Source organism: Asterias rubens, chromosome 8 (assembly GCF_902459465.1).
Source record: "Asterias rubens chromosome 8, eAstRub1.3, whole genome shotgun sequence".
NCBI lineage: Eukaryota > Metazoa > Echinodermata > Asteroidea > Forcipulatida > Asteriidae > Asterias > Asterias rubens.
This window is the reverse complement of record NC_047069.1, coordinates 20,031,563-20,055,619: the sequence shown is the minus strand read 5'-3', so window position 1 is coordinate 20,055,619 and position 24,057 is coordinate 20,031,563. Positions and strand designations below refer to the sequence as shown.

Genomic DNA, 24,057 nt, shown 5'->3' with positions numbered 1-24,057 from the left:
AAAGAGTACTTTTTCACTCTTTGACATTCAGAGAGTACTTTATAAAATTTGGCTCTTCTGCCAGTTTGGAAAATGACACGCACGTGTCCAATTGTCAAATTGGGTCTTTAATGTAAGGTGTTGAAATCTGACAACCTTTGTACTTTCATTCGTAAGTGATTGTCGTAGAAAAAAGCATAAACCTTAACAAAGGGGATGTCTCAATTTCGCTGGTAAATAATTATAATCATCAACAAAGTCAATATTTACCTTCTGACCTTATAAGTGATTTCCATCTTATAGGAAAACCTTTTAATGCAAGTAAGCCACTCTGGGTAAAGGGCTACAATGAAGAAATTATAGAAATGAAAAAACTCAGTGGAGCTTAATGTAGGAACTGATAGTCCTCTTCAATGATGGCGGATCATAGGATGAAAGGAAACATGCACCAGGCAAGGAGTTCCAAAGAGTTCCAAAAATATATTATTGAATTCGTCAAACCGCAAGCGACTGTTCCACTTTTTCGCCATGTTAATAATAATTTCATCAACAAAGTCAACATTTGCTCTCTGACGTTCTAGCTTCTCCTTTTACGATGTACGAACCAGTAACTCCTTGCCCTTGATCGCATGTTGTGAATCTTCCCGTTCTATTCAATCTCAACATCTATAAATAGACTCCCTCTTGCACGCCATGCTAGTTTTAATTTTGTTCACGATTGAGGCGTGGCGACCCCGGTTGGATAACACAATATTACAGAAGTATTAATTCAGTAGTAACCATTTCGATTGATTCAACCATCTAACCATCTGTCGACAAACACTAAGTGAAACATCAGACTTTTTTTTCTTTTTCAAAATGACAAGTTCAGTCTTTGAAACTGTGCTTTTACCATTATTGGTTGGTAATTAGATTATTTAAATGGTACGTCGCAAAGAAAAGTCGATGCTTTTGTGCGTGACGGGCACGTTCATTGGACACTTGAGTACAAAATTCGAGTTTTGGGGGTCAATTCGTCTAAACATGTTTGACAGAAATTATTTGCAGACAAAGATTTACTATTGAGAAAAAACTTACAGCAGTTGTGACCCATAGTGAAACATTGTGCATGGAAATGAACATAAAATAATGTTAATACACTATTCAGACTTTCGAGTCAGAACTGAGCCGGCTTCCGGGTCCGGGGGCTGATCCATTGTGAGTCAGACTGACACTGAAACTTTGTTTTTGTTTTCATTATGTTTTATAATAATATTGCAGCATTTATAGAGCGCTTATGGTTCTAATCGCTATAACAGACTATTAATCAGATTGACAAGTAATTTTGTAAAGGTATATCCAATGAAGGAGCTGCTTGAATGTGGGTGGGTAGCTTGTTCCAAAGTGTTAGAGCTATGACTGAGGAAGCACGATCGCCATAGCGTGTCATGGTGAGCTGGAAATGAGCGGTGGAGGAAGAAAGGGGTGTCGGGTTAGCTGATAACAGTGAATGTGAACGAAGGGCTATGGAGATAATACACTGTGGTCAAGTTATGAAAAAATTATATTATAGACATGGTTTGACCCATTTCGGAGTATGTTTTTGCACAATCTGGGTCATACTGAATCCGAAATACATCCGTTCAAAAGGTTATACCCAAAATTCCGGTCAACACTGACCCGTTTTTTTTTTTAGACCAACTCTTGTCCCAAATTTGACCGAAGTTTCAGCATAAACTTACCAGAAGTTTATTTACAGTTCTCAAAAAGCCAATTCTTACCTTACTAAGATTATTTTGAGATCTCGAATCTTTCAAAACAATTTTGTGTTAAGCCTTCTTCTTCTTCGTGCTGTTGTTCGTGTGGTTCTTGTTGTTTGTCGTGCTCTTCCTATTGTTCATGTTCTTATATGAGTATCTTTTCCCAATTAGGCAAACTCCGTCACAACGTACTATTGCAAGGACAGTTCCCAACGACCTTTAAAGGCAGTGGACACTATCGGTAATTACTCAAAAAAATTATTCGCATAAAACCTTTCTTGGTGATGAGTATTGGGGAGAGGTTGGTAGTGTTAAACGTTGTGAGAAACGGCTCCCTCTGAAGTTTCATAGTTTTTGAGAAAGAAGTAATTTTTCCACGAATATGATTTCGATACCTCAGATTTAGAATTTGAGGTCTCGAAATCAACCATCTAAACGCACACAACTTCTTGTGACAAGGGTGTTTTTTTCTTTCATTATTATCTCTCGCAAGTTTGATGACCGATTGAGCTCAAATTTTCACAGGTTAATTATTGTATGCATACATTGAGACACACCAACTGCGAAGGCTAGTCTTTGACAATTACCAATAGTGTCCACTGTCTTTCATAATTATCTCGAGTCAAAACTCGCGACGGAAAGTTTGAGTTTGGCAATTGTGAGTTCTCGCCCATGAGCCAAAGCTCTAACGGCAAAATGCCTTTCAATTCCAACTGGAAATAGGAGACGATCTTTTCAGCGCAGAATGTGAATGTTTAATTGAAAATGTCATTTGATATGACCTTGAAGAAGAATAGAAGGAAACCTCCAGTCCAATAAAGCTATTTGTCAGCTTCATCGAATCTTAATAGAGCGACAAAGGGTGAGGGGCAGTGCGTCAGGAGGACAGACTGTGGGTGTTTATGTTTTTACCGGACAACGTTTATTCAAAGAGACGTTAAGCACTCAACATCTTACAAGACACGTTTCCATTGTGTAACTTTTTCTTTCCAATTTGAGCCCTTAAAGGCACTGGACACCATTGGTAATTACTCAAAATAATTATTAGCATAAAATGTTGCTTCGTTACGATTAATGGGGTGAGGCTGATAGTAAAAAACATTGTGAGAAACGGCTTTCTCTGAAGTGATGTAGATTTCGAGACAGAAGTAATTTGCCACGAATTTGATTTCGAGACCTCAGATTTAGAATGTTTTGTTCTTTTCTCTCAAACTTATCTGCAGCTTCGATGACCGATTAAGCTCAAATCTACACAGGTTTGTTATTTTATGCATATGTTGAGATACACCAAGTGAGAAGACTGGTCTTGACAATAACCAAAGGTGTCCAGTGACTTTAAAAATGCCGATAGCTTAAAATCTGCGTGAGCTACTGCCCCTGTTTAGTATAACTTGACGTGGTTGATGTATAAGTTGATAATATTATTAAACACTGTTACAGAACGGATGGATTTCAGGCCCGCAGCGTGACCCGCAGCAGACCCATTCGCATGGAGAATTTCCTTTTAATATTGCGGATTGGGTTTTTGTATTAAAGTCTTACGCCAGTTTATAGAGTATACATTTGGAGTGAATGCAATAGATCTACTTTTAGGTTGGGAGAGGATGTCTAAAGGATGTTCGTATCTTCTGACGAAAGTATTCTTTTGTTGATGCATCGTCCTTCCTTTTTATTGAAAGTCCGACTGAATTCGATTGTGTGGTGCACACGATATGTTATTTAATATTGTGGGGAAAAACTCCCTGAGCCGGATTTTTTGAACAACAAAAGAAACTACTGTACCTGGATCCAAGACATTTTAGACGCCAAGATAATCTCCTCACAAAGTCAAGGCTAAGTACGTGATGTTGGTCTCGCGAGACTGGCATTCTTTTTTGTATCACCTGTAGTTTTCAATAATCTTGTGTTCCTCTGTATCAGAGCTTGGGCTCTGGCTTGGGCTTGATGGGCTTCAATTGGGCTCCAACTTGGGCTCTGCATGGCTTAACGAGCTCCGGCTTTGGCTCCAACTTGGGGCGCCCGGCTTTGGCTCAAACTTGGGCTTCGGCTTGAAGGGCTTCGATCGGCTTGGGCTCCAACTTGGGCCGCCCGGCTTGGGCCCTAACTTGTGCTATGGCTTGATTGGCTTCGGCTGTGGCTTGCCTTGGCTTCGACTTTGGCTCCGATCTCGGTTTAGTTAAAGGATGCTGGACAAGTTTTTTTCCGTCCCCTACCGACGGCCACATCAGTAACGACCCCTGTTGATTGACACCGTGTGTTCCAGGTTTAATTAAAGACACTTGACACCTTTAGTATTGTCAAAGACCAATCTTCTCATTATTTTGGTGTAGCTCAACATAAAATTATGCACAAAATAACAAACCTGTGGAAATTTGAACTCAATGGTCGTCGAAGTTACGAGATAATAATGGAAGAAAAAAATACCCTTGTCACACGAAGTTGTGTGCTTTTGCAGATGCCTGTTTGGGACCTCAAAATCTAATTATAAGGTCTCGAAATCAAATTCAAATATTTTGGTGGAAAATAACTTTATTCTCGAAAACGAGTGAGCGGTTTCTCACAATGTTTTTTTTTTCTGTCAACCATTCTCGTATGCTTGTTACCAAGTAAGTTTTTATGCTCAAATTATTTTGAGTACCAACCGTGCCTAGTGCCTTTAAGAAACTGTCATGGAAACTTCTCTGTCAGCATATGCTGACAACCGCCCTCCTTTGTGCGGGTTTAAACTTATAAACTAAACTTACAAATTAATTCCCTATAATAACCAATTTAAAATTGTATCTTTGAGGAGTTGAATCGAACCCCTGTGCTCTATTTCACAAAGCGGTTTTTGATCTTTGCAAATCAATCTTAATTGCTTAACAAAGTGTGATGTCACAATATAAATCACTATGGTAACACTGACAACACTTCTAAAGACGAATCTTGAGGCTTTGTGAACTCGACCTAGACAGCTCTACACGTCAGTCCTTGCCACAACCTCTTTTTTGTTGGGGGGGGGGGGGGGGGTAAGGGAATGATAATGTGTGTTTTTTGTTTTGTTTTTTTATAAGATGTCTGCTTTCAATGATATACCATTCCTCTTGACATCATCCCAACTTTAAAGATTCCACTGACACTGAGCCAGTTCTCATTACTAGTCATAGCTTCTCTCTAGACATGGACATTTGATCTACCATAACAGGTAAATGATTCCCACACACGCGATGGGAACATTATAATCAGAAAGACGTTACAGAGTCTATGTCTCTGCGGAGGACGTTAAAAGCATCTCCCAGTCGTCGACGGGGAGCACTTTTACTGAGCTCTTTAAATTGTGAACAGAGCCTACGTGGAGTCTCAAAGACTTAGCCTATTTCTTCAGAAGCGAATTACCAGAAATCAGACAGAAACAATATCCTTGTGTGGAATAAAATATAAAGCACACTTGCACACTTGTGGGCAGCAGCATGTAACACATACGGTTTAGTAAGGTTTGCGTAACCCCCACAGGCGGTTCGTCACACAACACACTTTATGGTCAGTGTAAGGGCGCCCTCTTACATAGTTTTTTTTTTATTATTACATAGACACGATTACTAATGCATTTTTTTGGCTCAAAAAGGGACTAAATGCCCTTAAATCACTGCAGAATATTCCCGAGTTTGTAACATGAGACCTTACCGGTGGCTGAACAATGCCAGTAATGGGTAAACACAGTTCCACCAAAATAGGAAATTCAAAGAGAATGTTCACATGATGTCATGTGTTTCTGCACGGAAAGTGTGGTTTTACATTGCCCTCATTGTAACGAATTTGCTGCCAATATTTTCAAAACAAATCTCATTGAGAAACTGCAAATCCCTTTATTTTCACCATCAACATATTTTATTAGAAGGGGTAGCCGTCAGCTATGAGTCGGACAACTTCACGCCGCGCACAACACAAAATCCACGGCGCGTTTGCTCGCTCAAACCTAGTTAGTCTAACTTCTAACCATACTCAAACCTCTTTTCTGGGAGCATCAAACAGCAAAATTAATGTGATTAACATCATGATATTCAACTTTATAAAAAGGGCTCCGTTTTTAGTTGAAGGTATTATTTATTTCAAATACAGCCAATTATGGTACATCGGTACGAGTCTTCCCATGTTTTTACTGTGTAGCTGTGTTTTTCTATACCCACTATATATAGGTCACGTAATGTAAACATTGGTAGCGCAATCGGTTCATTGAAATACACATAATAACATAAGGCAAATTAATGGACAACATAGCTTACAAAAGTCAATTACCAGTAGGCCTATTCGCACTTCATGAAATAAGAAATCTGTGAACCCTTTAGCTCAATATTGGTCCTAAGCCATGAATAATACTACCCCTTTCCTTATTGTTTGACAAAGATTATAAAAAACATACAACATCTAGGGCCCGGCCCCGGTGTTAGGTCTTGGGGGGCAACATTACCATTGATGAGATGTTTCAAGCCCGTGAACACTCCGGGTGAGATCTAGGATCCTAGGGGTTCAAATGGTGCTTCTATTGGGATACATGTTTTCTACAACATTAAAACCCCTTCTGCAGTCTTCCAGATTGAAGGCAATCAATGAAACGCTAGAGGTCGTACTTTCCTGAGAATGTGTGTGCGTAGCACTTTGATAGAGTTCGCCGGCCTGTGATTAAAGTCACACGCGTCTGCTGGGCGCTCCAGTGATAGAATGTCACCTTGCAGATGTTTCTTTTGTTGTGGTATTGTTTGTGGTTTACTGCTCATTTGTATGTGAAGGTTTCTATTCCTCAATGAATGGGCAGTCGAGCCAGTGTATGGTTGAACCAAACCTCGTCCTAGGCTAGCCCTGGGGGGACGCCCGTCGTGCCTGCAACGGAGGAGTTCAACCTGGGCTACTCTCGTACGTATCTCGTCCATGGTTGAACCATGGTAAATGATTGAACTGCTAATTACTCAGTGTCGTTGTCTTCTAGCGTAGATTGTTGTGGTGTGGAACTGTTATTTGTGTAGGGCCGCGCACTACTCACTTTCCCGGCTAAATAACAATAATCATAGGCTAAATCAAAAAATTATTGAAATGAAATAAATATATATATATTTTTATAACGAATAACAACCATGGAGTGGTATTACTTGAGTCTTCATCCCCCCCCCCGTTAATTTTGTTTTATTTAAGTTTATTTAATTTATTTATTCATTTATTAATTATCTTTATTATTATTGTTATTATTATTATTATTATTATTATAATTATTATTATTATTATTATTATTATTATTATTATTATTATTATTATTATTATTATTATTATTATTATTATTATTATTATTATTATTATTATATTATTATTATTATTATTATTATTATTATTATTATTATTATTATTATTATTATTATTATTATTATTATTATTATTATTATTATTATTATTATTATTATTATTATTATTATTATTATTATTATTATTATTATTATTATTATTATTATTATTATTATTATTATTATTATTATTATTATTATTATTATTATTATTATTATATATATTTTTATTTTTTTTTGGGGGGGGCGGCGGGTAACAACTAAAATTTGCAGGGTCATGTTTTTAAGAACTATACTTCTTTGTGTTTTTCCGATCCTTTTTCCGGGAATGGATAAGGATGTTGCTGATTGAAGACTCCCTGTCCCCTCCACCCCCCCCCCCCCCCCCACCCCGTGTCACATCACACCATTAATAAATAGGGCCTCATAAAAACAAGCCTAGCATTGTTAACGTGTTCGCAGCCACTTACAGGATCACAAAACCTGCCTGTGTTCCCAAAACAATAATCCATATTATTTATGTATGCGGATCTTCATATTTTTATGCTTCTGTTCGCCGTATTATTTTCAGATAAAAATGCAGTGTTTTATGTGTACATCGATGATGTTTCGGGCCTTCATTGTTTTCCGTGTCTGTCAATATTTTTGAAGGACCCTTTATGTTTGACTGAATGTCCCGCGCGCGCGCCGAACTGCCATTTGTCATCAACGGTGCCCAACTTTAGCTTATCTTTTCATACATTCTACCCGCATACCAGCGAGAGGTTTTGTTAGCCTTGTATATGAATATTCATACTAATGTCAGATCTTGGCCCGTTATTGGTAAATTATGGTCACGTGTTAAGGTCAAAGGTAAACATCACATCCCAGTTCGGGAGTATAAAATGCAAAGCTCGTTCTGAAATTTTGGCGCTGCATTTGAGAAGTTCACTCAAGTAACATCGTCAGCGTAGGGTCGTCCTGTTTTGATTTGGCTATTTCTGCTCCAAATACACCATCATGTTTGTCATAAAGAGAGGTAAGTATTAAGCTAATCATTACAGTGTGTACTGTTGAAGAAAATAATGTTTTTGCAATCACTTTGGGTGATTTTGTTCAATAATCGAAAATGTGTGTGACGAAATGACGTGAATATTTCCCTCCATTTTCGTTATATAATTATACTTTTATTTTTGTCTGCCCGAACAAAACTGTAATTTATGATTTAAAATTCAAATATCTTACAGACGGTCGGAAGGAGAAAGTGATGTTTTACAAGATTACATCCCGGATCAGCAAGCTTTGTTATGGCCTCAACATGGAATTTTTGGATGTGGTGGGTTTCAATTCAGTTTTCTTCCAATAAAAATATGTTATATTGTGATTTGTTGTCTTTTTTTTTAATTGTAAAAATGTTTCTTGAATGAATGAGAACCTTTTTTTTTTGCATTTAGTGAATAATTAGTGAATAATTAGTAGGCCTAGCAAACATTGTTTATTGAATAGACTAGGCGTAGGGTAGGACAGGGCTGTATGCTTCGTTTTTGAAAGGGCAAGGGCACCAAGGCATTTTCTCTTTGGCAAAGGGCACCCTATGAGGACATTGTAAATTCCTACTGGAACATTTCAAGGGCACCAAGGCAATGACAAGGGGCAACAAAGGCAATCGCCTTCGTTGCCTCCGTGAAGTATCAGGCCTGGTAGGAGTAGGACGAAATGCCAGTTTTGCAGGAACTTTGCCCCCCCCCCTGGAAGTTTTTGTCCGCCCTTTTTTTATACAGCAATTTTTTTCTTCCTTCAGCCCATGTAATTGCATTGTCCATTGAACCAACTTCCTTCACCCCATGTAAATTGCATTGTCCATTGAACCAACTTCCTTCAGCCCATGTAAATTTACCGTTTGGGTGACAGTGACACACCTGGATTCGGAGTCCCGAAGATTTAACCCGGGCACCAGTTAAATTTTTATTATTCGTTAAGCTGTCAGTGTCAGTGTCAGACTTGGATAATACAGCGCCCTCTTTGACATGTAAATATATTGTGGCTGTGCGTTAACACAGTCGGGTAGTGTCATTATTAAAAAAAATGATTCCAATGCTGGCAGGCAAGTCAACTGTTGATTGAAACAACAATGGAAGGAGGTTCACCAAACAAAGGAAACGCAAAATTCTTTTAAAGCCCAGGGGCCGATTTCACAAAGGTGTCAAATTGATCGCAACTTCAAATCAATCGTAGTTGCTAAGTAAAGTGTGATGTCACAATACAAATCTCTATGGTGATACTGAAAATTTGTCTTGCGATGAATTTTATTGCTTTGTGAAATCGGCCCCAGGTCGTACTTCCTGCGAATGCGATTCAAATTTTGATGGCACAAATTCACAACCAGGCCTCGAACTCTGTGTTCAAAAGGGCACTGCAATAATAATTGCTGTGCTTTTATTAGAATTAGAAGGGCACCAACCGCAGCTGCTTTGAAAGTGTAAAAAGGGCACCACGGCATTTTTGTAAAATTTGAAGGGCATTATCATGGAAAAGACTAAAATTTACAAACTAAGGTTTTAACATTTTTTTTTACACAATCGCGCATGGGATCAAAAGTCAATGCGTCTTCATCACAGCATTTTTTGCTAAAATACTTCCCCGAACAAGGAAGAAAAAAAACTAATGTTACACAGTAAAATAATCTTTCTATCGATCCAAGGTATCGAAATTTTGCGTCATTTTGGTCCTTTTCATAAACAAGCTAATATTCCGAGGAACTACATGTATAAGTGCGTCGCAGACCATGCTGTCAGGGGCTTATTGCGTGCATACCAGCGAAGACTATGCTGTTATACGGTTTAAGCGTGCACACCAGCATTGGTGGTTATTGCAATTCGGGGGGGAAACGCATTTGCCTAAGCATGTGCAGACATGTGCAGTCTTTGGTCAAGGCGGTATCGCGTGATGCACTGTGATATTTCGCCAATAGGGGGCGTTTATTGTTATTCTTTTGCATGGTTCTGAAAAGCCCTCTAGCGTTCATTGTTTCTTGCCTTTGTTGTAGAATGCAAATAAAAAAGACTACAAGCCTTTTTAGGAAACTATGTGACTGCTGTGGGCATTGTATAAATTGTGATTGCGGAGTGGTAGGTCTGTGTTTTGTGGGACTTTCTAGTGAATTTTTTAGATAATTATCTCAACCATACTCAACTGTAAAAGTGTAAACATACAAGCCGACATTTAGTATGCATTAACAACTTTACAAAAGGGCCACCGACGTTGGATAAAAAAGGGCAGGCAATATATTGTCGTTATTTTTCGAGGGCATCACTGCAATGGCACAGGGCACCTGGTATTTCGAGGCCTGCATAACGAAAATTCGAGAATTCGCAACAGTTGTTCACCTCTAAAAGAAAAGAAAAAACTCAAGCACTGGTTGATAAATTTTAATCCATTGTGAACTTTGTGTTTTTTTCCCGGTAATTTTTAGGAAGCAATCACTACAAAGGTAATCGGCGGCGTTTACCCCGGTGTCACTACGGTGGAACTGGACACCCTCGCTGCCGAGACCGCTGCTACCATGACGACCAAACATCCTGACTACGCAGTCCTCGCCGCTCGTATCGCAGTGTCAAACTTGCACAAAGAGACCAAGAAATGCTTCTCTGGTAGGTTTTCCCCCGAAAGTTTAGTCGCTACCCTGATGTTCAAACGCTAGCTAAGAATGCGTGGCGTGGCCAGGGCATCAGACTCGAGTTCTGATGGCGCAGTTGTCAGTTTGTGGGTTCGAATCCCAGTCATGACACTTGCCACTTGGGCTCATTGCATGTTAGTATCCAGGAGCAAATGGGTACCAGGGGCCGATTTCACAAAGCAATGAAATTCATCGCAAGACAAATTATCCGTATTACCATAGTGATTTGTATTGTGACCTAGCAACTACGTTTGATTTGCCGTTATGATCAATAGTAGCTCTTTGTGAAATCGGCCCCAGGTACCAAAACTCATTGGTTCTACGTGTCAGGGTAGAGACAGTTGATGTGAATGAACAGCACCAAGGTGTAAAAAAAATTGGTACCAGACACCCATTTACTACCGGGTACTACTTGTCAGTGTAAAGGCAGTTGATGTGAATGAGGAGCACCTAGGCGTAAATGAGTACCAGTCACCCATTTACTGCCGGGTACTACGTGTCGGGGTAGAGACAGTTGATGTGAATGAGAAGCACCAAGGCGTAAAAGAAATGGGTACCAGTCACCCATTTACTGCCGGGTACTACTTGTCAGGGTAGAGGCAGTTGATGTGAATGAGAAGCACCAAGGCGTAAAAGAAATGGGTACCAGTCACCCATTTACTGCCGGGTACTACTTGTCAGGGTAGAGGCAGTTGATGTGAATGAGAAGCACCAAGGCGTAAAAGAAATGGGTACCAGTCACCCATTTACTGCCGGGTACTACTTGTCAGGGTAGAGGCAGTTGATGTGAATGAGAAGCACCAAGGCGTAAAAGAAATGGGTACCAGTCACCCATTTACTGCCGGGTACTACTTGTCAGTGTAGAGGCAGTTGACAGGAAGAATATGCACCAGTGCTGCACCTTCAAACGGGAGTAATTAATAGTTTCAGGAAGTTATAAGACCCAATGAATAAAGTAATGGTGTAAGGTGGTTTTATATAAATGGTGTTAAGGCCCGTTTTTATTTAATTCTGATGTTTTACTAAATTTGTTTACTGAGTTTGAAAATTTATTCTTGCAGATGTGATGAGCGACTTGTACAATTACGTCAACCCCAAGAATGGCAAGCACTCACCCCTCATCTCCAAGTGGACATTTGACATCATTATGGAACACAAAGCGGTAAGAATAATGAATCAAATGAATCTGTATAAACTGTGCAAGTCTTGCACACATTGAAGCGTAAAAATAAAAACTTGAACGCAGACTTTACTTTTCCACAAAATCAAGTCTTCTTTTTAAGTTCTATTTGTACACATTTTTTTTTAAAATGAAGACCCACATCAATTTGTGATAATTTTTCATAAATGGATTGGTTATGATTAACAATGAAACACAATAAAAACTTTGAACGAAAAGAGCATGAAACCAATCACAAATCGTACAGTGTTTTGTTTTGGTGGTTAATCTTAATCTGGTAACAAAATGCTGCCGTGCTTTGCTAATTTTGGTGGTTGGGCAGCTCCATGAAAATGGGCAGAGGTCCCTACCAAATGGAATCTTTTTGGGGTTAAGAATTTCTTTTTAAAGATTTCCTTTTATGATTTTCCTCAACAGAGACTGAATTCTGCAATTATCTACGACAGAGACTACGAGTACCAGTTTTTCGGATTCAAGGTTAGTGTCAAAGAAAATGTATTAAGCTTGGATCTGATTATTTACTAATAGTTGTGTGGACCATGCAAGCAGGGTTCAAATTGGGGGACTGGTGGTCCACCAGACATGGCCTCATTTCATGGCTCTGCTTACCGCCGAAATTCTACGCTTACGATCACCATTTCCCGTTTAACTGTGCAAGGACCAAACATGTAATACCTGTGTAAGCGAAGAATGCCTAGTAACACAGAGTCTGCACGAGCAATAACGTTTCCTGCTGACCTGTAAAAAATGCTTGACGTAAGCGCGGAGTTCCCTGCTTTCCTTTAAGTGTCAATTCTTTGCTAAAGGTATGCAGAGCCATGAAATTGGGCCATGTTTAAAGTTAAATATCCACTGGACTGCCAAACACTTTGCGAAAGTTGTCCCGTCCAACGCTAGAATCACGGCAGGCAGGACATTTGATTTCAAGCCATATTATTCCCGTCTTCCACCCACTGAAGTACCTTATTCCGTTTCTTGACAACAGTTCCTCATGCCTACCGAGTTTTGTAGTCATGATTTTATGCTGTCATAGAGCAAACCATCCTCTGCAAATGCATTGGGTGGAATCGAACGACTTCACTCAGCATGGCTTGTCTCGTGCCATGCTTGATTTTGCAAGTTCAGACATTTCATTAAACAATCTGATTAATATGCTCTTAAAGGCAGTGGACAATATTGGTAATTACTCAAAATAATTATTAGCATTAAACCTTTCTTAGCTAGATGAAATGGGGAGAGGTTGATGGTATAAAACATTGTGAGAATTTGATTTCGAGACCTCAGATTTAGAACTTGAGGTCTCGAAATCAACCATCTATTAACGCACAAGGGTGTGTTTTCTTTCATTATTATCTCGCAAGTTCGATGACCGATTGAGCTCAAATTTTCACAGGTTTGTTATTTTATGCATATGTTGAGATTCACCATGAAGGTTAGTCTTTGACAATTACCAATAGTGTCCACTGCCTTTAATTCTATGGCCCTTATCACACTGTTCCTTTTCTCCCCATGGAACACAGCCCTGGGGATGCCCCTATAGCTTTTTCTCTGATTTCTGGTTGCGCATTCAAGATCACAATGTGATTTAAGGCCCGGTCACACAGGCCCCGATAACAAGAAAGAAAACGGGAACAATAAAAATGCATGCCCTTGATTGGTTGAATTGCTTCACGCAGAATACGCCCACGCTTATTCAACCAATCGAGGGCGTGTCAGGCCTTTACCGCTTACTCCTACTCCAGACTAGGGATGGCTTTTCCCGAGGTATGCTAATTTGCTTGAGGCAGAAGGTAAAGCCATCCAAGTGTTAAAGCGTTGTACATTATTCCCCAGTGTGCCCCCCGGAGATTAGAGTAGAGTGAAAAGGGCTTTTGTTTCTTGGTGAATGGTAAATGTGTACAGATATTGTATCTTGCGTCCTTTAAGTTACTATACAGAATTGTTGGGGTTGACAAAATTATTAAAAAACTAATTTTGAAATTAAACTTGAATTATTTTTTCTTATAGACATTGGAGAGATCATACCTACTGAAACTTGATGGAAAAGGTAGTTCAATAACTTTATTTACATTTTTCCAATAAAAGGGTAAAAACTTTGTTCGGTTGCGTTAACACTAGAGATATCACCTATTGGTTGCGTTTTATTAGCTTCCCTGGGTCGACCCCGGTCTGCCACCGGTGCGTTCGAATAGCTTTGACGCTATTCCAGGAGCTCACCCGGGTCAGCCCCCAGGGCCCTGCTTGTGGAACGGGTCACTTGGTGCTGGCCCGAGGTGCCTGACGTCACCACGAGACGGCGAGTGATCGTTCGATTAGCTCTTGTTGGGGGCTCACCCGAGTGAGCACCGCAGGGCCGACTCTGGGGAAGCTAATCAAACGTACCCATTGTATACTAAGAAGGCAATTTGTTATCAGTTTATTATTTGTTCTGACAGTTGCTGAGCGTCCACAACACATGTTGATGAGAGTTGCTGTTGGAATCCATGAGAATGACATTGATGAAGCAATTGTGGTAAGTCTTTGTTAATCGCAGTCACATGATGTCTCTTGACGACGACTAGAGCAAGCTAGTCAAGACCTTAAGACCAATTAAGAAATCACTTCGCGGGGGTGAAGTTAATAACGCGAAGTCACCTCGATCAACTAAAGTGAATGTAGTAGTCCCGACTGATTTCCCACTTTCCACTCGAGTAGAAGTTATACTCAGAAGTCTCCTGAATTCAAAAATTACTTGTTAAAATTACGCCATACTAACACTCAAGATTCTATTTAATTACAGACCTACAACCTGTTGTCTGAGAAATGGTTTACCCATGCTTCACCGACGCTATTCAACGCCGGAACCTGCAGGCCACAACTCTCAAGGTAATTATTGCCACAATGTAACAGCAATGACATCGTTTTATCCAGGCGTGGAATTTCAGTTTTGAACGTTTTGAAATGGCAAAGGGGGCAACGAAGGTCGTGGCCTGCGTGTAATTTCAGGCCTGTTAATCTACTCCTAAAATTGTCACCAATTTGCACTAAAAAACTGTTAGCAAATTTGTCTGCTTTGCAGAAATTTGCAGGGAACCGGTTACAAACAAAATACATACATTGCCTGGTATTTTGGTTGGTTACCCGTTTCTGCTGTGCAATAATTCTCTTTGAAGTATTCTTTGGTGCAAGTCATCTTTGTACAATTTGGCCCTATATATTTCATTGTCAACTGTCATCAAACTGTTGGAATGATTTGCTTGATTGAATTTGATGTGCTTGATTATTTGCTTGAAATATGTATTGAATTGATTGATCGTATGAAACTATGTTAACCTTGATGTATATTTTGAACATTTTATTTATGAAGTCTGCATTTTTGTGATGATTGTTTTTTATATGTTCTGTGAATTTAACTGTGCTAACATGCTTAATGCATTTTGATTTGAAAATGGGAAATGATTTTGTAATACATCTGTTTTCTTTACATTGATCTTTAAAATTGTTCTCTCAACTTTTCCATGTCTTCGAGAAATCATACTTGAAAATCAATTTGTAGTTATTTAGACAAGAGAGCTTTTGTTGTTTTTGTAAGATGAAGGGGCCTGTTCCTGTTGGTGTCTGTGGAACTATTTGTCTTAAAAAGTGTACACTTATTCTTTTCTTTTCCTTTCCCTTTAAAATCCTTTATCAAATTAGACACCCAATCCCTTTTCCGCCTGTCATTTCAAAACCTTAACCAATATTTTGTTATCAATCATCCATGTGCTTCTTTAGTTAACTTGCAAATCTGTTACAACTAGTAATAACTAGTAATAGTATATCTTTAGCAAGTTCTATCTCTGAGCGTGTTTAGTTGTTTGACAAACCTGTCATAATGGTATGTTTTCACAATTAATCTAAGAGCTTGTTTAGTTAACTATCGGATCTGTTAGAACTAGTAAATATTTAGCAATCTTCCTCTGAGTTCTTTAATTCAGCAAACCTGTCATTATGGTATGTTGTGTAGGAGCTTTTTAAGCAATTAATAAGCTTATTTTAGTTTAGGTTGCTCAAATAATAATTGATCTTCTTGATTAGGCCTATCCAACTTTCTTAGTTTTGTTTGTGGTAGCTTTAAGTAAAAGAAAATAATGATCAAATTACAAATGCACTGATTCTATTAGAATTGCCTCCATTATTGGGTTGTAATCGATGTACCTGATGCATTCCTCAGCTGTTTCTTGCTGACGATGCATGACGACAGCATTGAAGGAATCTACGATACTCTGAAGCAATGTGCCCTCATCTCCAAGACGGCTGGAGGAATCGGTCTCAACGTTCATTGTATCCGAGCAACTGGCAGCTACATCGCAGGGGTAAGCTTTAAACAAAATCCTGAAACCATATGAAACACAGGGATAAGAAATTTCCAACTTTTCTTGTGTCTGCCTCGTGATAAAAAAGGTGTTACTTTCTCCATGCATAAAAAAATCCTCTTGTATCTGCTTCTCTTGTGTCGGGGATACTGTTTCTAAAAGCTCATCGAAATATATAATAATGGTCAACTGGCCACTTGCCAGTTAAAACACCTGAGGTTCTGGAGAAACTCTCTTCAAGTGGTCTGGGTGTAGCTAGTTTGGTGTTGGAAAGCATCCCTCGTTAATATGAAATATGGACCAGTGACAAACCTGAAGGATGGGTGAAGTGGGAAGCTAGTTGGTCCTGCTGGCCAGTCACCAAAATACTGTCACTGACCCTAGGAGAGTTATAACTTAATTGTAATTGAATCTATTTCTTGTTTCATCACCAGACCAACGGAAACTCAAACGGTCTTCTACCCATGCTAAGAGTGTACAACAACACAGCACGCTACGTGGACCAGGGAGGAAACAAGGTCAGTAATAGGTTAAAGGTTAATGATATGCATGGCAAAAGTCAGATAGGTTATTTTTTTAAATTTTTTTTTTCCCTTAAGAAAGTCCCAGAACTGCCAATATTGTGCAAGTCATTTCATGGACAATGAAAAAATACATCGGGCAGCAAGAAATGACCTAAGCCCAATTTTGTAGCGCTGCGTAAGCAAAAGGCGCTAAGCCCAACTTTGTTATGGTTACCAAATTATGGTTACCAGTAGCATTTAACATGTATAATCTGTATTGACCGGTATCCTTAAGTATTTTTGCTTAGCTGTTTAAGCAGCTCAAAACAAAATTGCCACAGTGTTGTCCCTCGTAATCATTTAAGTTTAATGAAAGAAATAAAACCTAATTTTGTCTCTGTTTGTTTGTTATTTACAGCGACCTGGTGCTTTCGCTATCTACCTTGAGCCATGGCACGCAGATATCTTTGACTTCTTGGACTGCAAGAAAAACCACGGCAAAGAGGAGAACCGCGCGCGCGATCTTTTCTTTGGACTCTGGATACCAGACCTGTTTATGCGACGAGTTGAGCAGAATGGCGACTGGTGCCTGATGTGCCCAAATGAGTGCCCGGGGATGGCCGATTGCTGGGGCAAAGAATTTGAAGAACTGTATGAAAAGTAAGTGAATCTTTGATTTTGAGCCATTTGTAAGTTAGATTTGAGTAGTCGGCCACCATAACTTGCTTTGTCATAATGCAGAGCTGCCTTTATTTGCATTTTGAAATCGGGAGATTTTGTACATCAATCAGAGAGAAATTTAGAAATTACACTCAATAGAAGTAGGGGAAAAGTTTTTCAGGATTCTGCAGAATCGGGGAGAGTGTGCAGCTCTGCAAATGACCGCTTTAATTTTGTGTAAAGACAATTTACTATGTTGTATGATTCAGGGCAAGCTTTTGTGTAGTTGCATAAGGGGCAGCAAATGGCCATACACAAGGTTTGCCCGTCTAAAAAGAAAAAAAAAATTCAGGAAAGCATTCAAGTAATTTTGATCTCTACTTTGATACAAACTAGTGATGTTCGCTAATCCATGTTCTTGTTCTGTCCCCCCCTCCCTCCAGGTACGAGAGTGAAGGAAAGTTCCGCAAAAAGATCAAAGCTCAGTACCTCTGGCAGGCGATCATACAAGCACAAACAGAAACTGGTACCCCGTACATGCTGTACAAAGATGCCTGTAACAGCAAGAGTAACCAACAGAACTTGGGAACGATAAAGTGCAGTAACCTCTGCACTGAGATTATCGAGTATTCAAGCCCAGATGAGGTATGATTGAAACTTAAATGGTTTAAATTTTGTTTACTATCGGTGCGTTCGATTAGCTTCCCTGGGTCAACCCCGGTACGTTCGAATAGCTTTGACGTCATTCCAGGGGCTCACCCTGGTCCCTTGGGGCTGTCCCGAGGTGCATGATGCCACAACGAGAGGTTGAGTGATTGTTCAATAAGATCTTGTTAGGGGCTTACCCAGATGAGCACACCGGGGTCGACCCGGGGACGCTAATCGTGCGCAGTCACTATCAAACTTGTGTAGTTTGTTGGATCATCAGTGGGATTGTAAGGGGAAATAGTATGGTGCCTTTTCCTTGATTCCTCAAATACTACAACTTGCCATAATGTAATTAGGAAACCATACCAAGATGTATGACAAAAAAATGTAATACTTCAATTTTACTCTCCGACAGGTTGCTGTGTGCAATTTGGCCTCGATAGCTCTACCCATGTACGTACGTCGTGATCACACCTTTGACTTCAAGAAGCTCGCTGAAGTGACTGAAGTCGTCACAAGGAATCTGAATAAGATCATCGATATCAACTATTATCCAGTTCCAGAAGTAAGTTCACCTCAAGTCATACTCGCCCAAATTTTTTATGTTTATAAAGGGACAGTGCATCCTTTGCTTTTTGAAAGGTAAATGAATTTCAACATTTTAGAGTTTAAAAAACAATCTTGCAGACGACCATGGTAAATTTTTCCTCTGAAGTCAGCTAGTTGATCGGCGCTAAAGTTGAAGCTGTTGGATTGAGCGTTTAAACTTATAAAATCACCAAAGTTTTTAATTATTCATTTTTTATTACTTTATTTCCAGGCGAAGAAGAGTAATTTCCGTCATCGACCCATCGGTATCGGAGTGCAGGGTCTTGCAGACGCCTTCATCAAGATGCGCTTTCCGTTTGAGAGCAAAGAGGCGCAAGAGTTGAACATTCAGATCTTTGAGACAATATACTACGCCTCGTTGAAGGCAAGCTGTGAGCTCGCCAAGGAGCTTGGTCCGTACGAGACGTACGAAGGATCACCATCAAGCAAAGGGGTAAAGTCTTTCAAACATTCCTGCCGTTCATATCATAATTTTTTTTATCGAACTGTAATATCAACTTTTGCATTGAAACTAAATAATAATTCATAGAAAATAGTAAAGTGTCGACTTACATTTTCCCACTCTTTGTTAACATTCGCTTTTTGTTCAATTATTGATTTTTCAAAAAAGCGAAAGAGCTGCAAACTCCCTGATTCTGCAGAAAGATTTTTTTAAATAAATTGATCTTTCCTTGTCTTGATGAACAAATTTGACAATCTCCCAGATGCTGGAAACTTTGTCCATGTATTGTTTATTGTAGTTTCAAATATCTCCCTGGTTGTTATAATAATAATAATAATCAAATAAATAAATATCAAAATCTCCCTGATTGCAAGATGAAAATGTTGGCGGCTCCGAAGGGAACTTGGCAAAGGGAATATAAACGCCAAGCTAGCAGCAGCCGATCTCTCTCATACAAACATTGGGTTAACATCTATGATTATATATTGCACATACCATGCAGTAACTAGCCAACAGTAAGGGAATAAAAGGGTAGTGACGAGTTCTTAAACTGCTGTTTAAATCCGACAGGGTTGTGGAGATTTGAACCCACAACCTTGTACAAATGTAATTGCATTTCCTGCAGTCTCACATAGGTAACAGAGTGGTAATTTATCTATTCATTTTCCATTTCAGATTTTACAGTATGACATGTGGAACGTAACCCCAACTAAGCTCCATGACTGGGACGCATTGAAGGCTGACATTGCCAAGTACGGAATTAGAAACAGTCTCTTGCTGGCCCCGATGCCAACAGCATCTACAGCTCAGATCCTTGGAAACAATGAGTCCATCGAGCCATACACAAGTAACTTCTACACAAGAAGAGTACTCTCGGGAGAGTTCCAGGTATGATTTTAGAGGAATTAATAGTTCTGCTAGAATGTAATCTGAACTAGGGACATCACTGGGATAAAATTGTACTTCTGCGTAATTCTAGGTCAATTGGCCTTTTATCTTGGGGGTTTAATTTTGTATGTGCATTTTGTCGTTAACTGCTTTTTATTGTACCAATTACCATGTTGTACATTACAGAAACCATAATTAAATATTTTTACTGCGAGTGTCATTTTAATCAGTATTCATAAAAAATCAGTATTCTCCTATCGGTGGAGAGCGCGACATGTGGGGTAGTTTAAACGGTTGATAATGACCAGCTGGAGCTGTTTATAACCGGCGTGTCGGGCGTGTGTAGGCCAATATTATATACAAAGTGATAAGCCTTTTGGTACTTTTAATGTAATGTACTTGCAATGTTTGATTTGCAGATTGTTAACCAACATCTTCTGAAGGATCTGACTGAGATGGGATTATGGAGTGATGATATGAAGAACTTGCTTATTGCAAACAATGGATCCATCCAGGTATTTAAAAGCATTTTTCATTTTTCCTTTAACAGTGGATGATTTTTTTTTTTAGTTTTTCGGATTGATTAATATTTGCTTTGGGGAAAAAAGAGAATAAAAGTTGAGGGTCTGTTGCTCTTTGAGTTGTGTACAATATTTGTGGCTGCAGGAGGTTCGAGCTGTGGGGCTCTTTTGCAAACATGTGATGTCTCAAGTTACATGGTGTCTTTGCCTTTTTTAAACGGGGTGTTTTTACGCAAGAAATATTAAACAAGGCAGTACAAAATCAGCATCCAGCAACAGAGTCCAGCACTCTCCTGACGACGATTGGAGCATACTAATTGAAATAATCAGTTGTTAACCACTGGTTCTGTTCAGAACCAACACTACTCAAAAGAGATATTCACATGGTGTTTGGTAATGACTCAAAATAATTAATGGCATAAAACCTTGCTTAGTGAGGAGTAATGGGGAGAGGTTGATAGTATAAAACATTGTGAGAAACAGCTCCCTCTGCAGTGAAGTAGTTTTCGAGAAAGAAGTAATTTTCCACAAATTTGATTTCGAGACCTCAGATTTAGAATTTGAGGTCTTGAAATCAACCGTCTAAACGCACACAACTTCGTGTGGCAAGGGTGTATTTTCTTTCATTATTATCTTGCAAGTTCGATGGCCGATTGAGCTCAAATTTTCGCATATTTGTTATTTTATGCATATGTTGAGATACACCAAAGCTGAAGGCTAGTCTTTGACAATTGCCAAGTGTCTTCCACTGCCTTTAAACTTCCCCATCCTAAGTTTCATATTGTACAAGAAATATTCAGAGTTTTTCAATTTTTTATTTCTTTCCAGAACATTGATGAGATCCCCGATGAAATTAAGCCACTGTACAAGACAGTCTGGGAGATCTCACAGAAGACTGTACTAAAGATGGCCGCTGACCGAGGAGCGTTCATTGATCAGAGCCAGTCTCTGAATGTACACATTGCAGCACCAAACTTCAGCAAGCTAACAAGTATGCACTTCTATGCATGGAAACAAGTAAGTATGGTAACGAGCCTTCACCCACAAACACTGGGACATTTCAGTCTTTTCATGGGTGAGGAGTGGCTCAACTCTCCTTGCCATCCCGACCGGCCTAACCCTTAGACCTTAAAAGGCCAGTTGATGCCAACCAACGTAAGCATTTTGGATGTTCCACTGGAGCAGGGATGGGTAAAATGATTCCACCGGAACCAAGTGTCGGACTTTAATCTGAGTGCAGACTTTTTAAAAGTCTACCTGGTTAACAAAAATGCTCTTCTTGCTCTTTGATCTACTTCTCTTAGTGCTGTTCACAAAAGCTCCTTGAAATCCGTAAATCTAGGGGTTTTACCGAAAGGTGGAAACGCGATATTTCTTATATACCTCCTAAGATCTAGATCCCAGTTTCAAAGGTTCTAATTCAGTGATCCATTAAAAAGCTCTGGTTCTGAACCTTGTGCATGCTGGGATACTGAGACCGATCCAAGCAGAACACTTCAGCTTTGAGATGTCGCCTTTTAGGCATGTTGATTTTGAGAAAAATATTTTGTTATCTATTCTAGTAAATGTTATTATTCCTTTATGCTTCGCTTGATTATATATATTTTTTTTTTAGAACTACAATTTGAACTAAAACCTTCTACTAACTGTTACTTTATGGACTTATGTGTTTTATGTACAATGGATGATCTCATTTATGAATGGAAATAAAACAAACAAACAATTCCTTGCATAATTTATTCTCTTTATTCAATCATTCCACAGGGTTTGAAGACCGGCATGTACTACCTCCGCACCCGCCCGGCCGCCAACCCAATCCAGTTCACACTGGACAAGGCAAAGGCCATCGCCTCTGCGAAAGCATCCATCGATAAGGAAGTCACAAAGGAAGACGAAGACGTAATCAAGGTGGACGATGAAGAAGCTATCAGGAAACTGAACGAAGCCGCCATGCTCTGTTCCATCGAGAACCCAGGAGAGTGTCTTATGTGCAGTGGTTAGGTGAATCGAGAAGCACCCCCTTCCCTCCCCCTACCACTACCCTAGCTTCCAGATTGTACTAGTCAGCCATGATATTCATCCTACTTGAGTCCGATTTCCCCTATTTTTTTTTCCCCCTTGGGACAATCAGGAAAATTTTGATAAAATAGCCTGAAAAGTATAAAGCCTACACGTGCAGATAAAAATAATCCTACTTTTTACCAAGGACCGAATTTCATGCCTGACTACTGAGTCTACGAGTGCAAGAAGTAAGCACGGGGCTCAAAAATTTACAGCGCGGACCGGGCGGTTAACCCACGACCAGACAAGTCCGATGGTCCTGGTTTATTCAATTAAATAATAATGCCTTACTATGTTATACCAAAACCAAAACAAATCGTGTGCAGATGTCAACATGTGTCAAAGTTGACTTTATGTCAAAGTTTGTGTCTGATATGAATGTCTGTCAATGAGATATAAAGTGTCTCTGGCTTGTTAAACTGAAAACAGTTGGTTTCTTGAACTGGGTGTAGCAAGGCTTTTGTGCGCATCTAGAACCTGGTCTTGTAAAAGTATTCTTGTCAGGTCCAGTTAAGATTTGTTTGAGCTACAAGCCCTGATGTCTTGCTTAATCCCCCCCCCCCCCGCCCCACCACCTCGAATCTGAGCCCTGACTACTAACTGCCCTCACTATTTATATTCTTGTTAGAGTTTTGTAATCCTTCTATTTTCATCTGGTAAACCCTTTTGAATTGGTTGTAAAAATACACATTCCACCCCTCTCTCTTTCTGCACCTAAATCCAATGTTATATAAGTTTGTCAAGATATCTATTTGCTATAAATTTATATACAATTTATACCAGTTTATATGTATAAGCCCTGTAAAAATGTTTTTTGTTTTGTTTAGTTTTGTTTGAGAATTGGATTCGATTATGATTTATTTGAGAAAATTTGGTATATTGTACATTTTAAACTTCATTGATAAGTGCTCTACAAATTGAATAATGTGTACACATTATAAAAAGTGGACTGAAATTTTATATGAATAACTCATAACCCCTTTAGAAAGTTTATGTAGAAAAGTTGAAATAATATGTGTCTTAGTTTTGTGTTGTTAACTTAAAATTGTACAGTCTACGCCGAGACAAAAAAAATATCTTAAACCAAGTGCCTTTTTATTGGTAATTACTCAAAATAACTATTAGCATAAAACCTTTCTTGGTGACGAGTAATGGGGAGAGGTTGATGGTATAAAACATTGTGAGAAACGGCTCTCTTTGAAGTGCCATAGTTTTCAAGAAAGAAGTAATTTTCCACGAATTTGATTTCGAGACCTCAAGTTTAGAACTTGAGGTCTCGAAATCGACCATCTAAACGCACACAACTTCGTGTGACAGGGGTGTTTTTTTTTTCTTTCATTATCTCGCAAGTTCGACGACCGATTGAGCTCAAATTTTCACAGGTTTGTTATTTTATGCATATGTTGAGATGCACTAACTGTGAAGTCTATGACAATTACCAATAGTGTCCACTGCCTTTAAACGGCCGGCTTGACGTCTATTTAAATACACTTTAAAAAAAAAGATGTAAACATTATTTGTTAATGGTC

The 24,057-nt window shown here is 39.1% G+C and overlaps 1 protein-coding gene across 1 annotated transcript; it reads left to right on the top strand.

Moving 5' to 3' along the window:
* Positions 1–7,952: 7,952 nt before the first annotated feature.
* LOC117293646 (ribonucleoside-diphosphate reductase large subunit-like) lies at positions 7,953–22,614 on the top strand. The gene is made up of 18 exons (XM_033776029.1): positions 7,953–8,045; positions 8,254–8,342; positions 10,479–10,656; positions 11,744–11,844; positions 12,280–12,339; positions 13,870–13,909; positions 14,298–14,374; positions 14,642–14,727; positions 16,055–16,196; positions 16,631–16,714; positions 17,118–17,359; positions 17,803–18,004; positions 18,423–18,572; positions 18,828–19,049; positions 19,734–19,946; positions 20,366–20,461; positions 21,296–21,484; positions 22,232–22,614. Exons 1-18 carry the CDS (start codon positions 8,027–8,029, stop codon positions 22,466–22,468), a joined length of 2,427 nt encoding a protein of 808 aa, XP_033631920.1. The 5' UTR covers positions 7,953–8,026; the 3' UTR covers positions 22,469–22,614.
* Positions 22,615–24,057: the final 1,443 nt, after the last annotated feature.

Excerpts from the sequence above, each read along its gene's own strand:
- LOC117293646 (XM_033776029.1), top strand. Across the intron at positions 12,340-13,869 it reads ACCAGTTTTTCGGATTCAAG|ACATTGGAGAGATCATACCT; the intron begins GTTAGTGTCAAA and ends TTTTTCTTATAG. Across the intron at positions 17,360-17,802 it reads TTTGAAGAACTGTATGAAAA|GTACGAGAGTGAAGGAAAGT; the intron begins GTAAGTGAATCT and ends CCCTCCCTCCAG.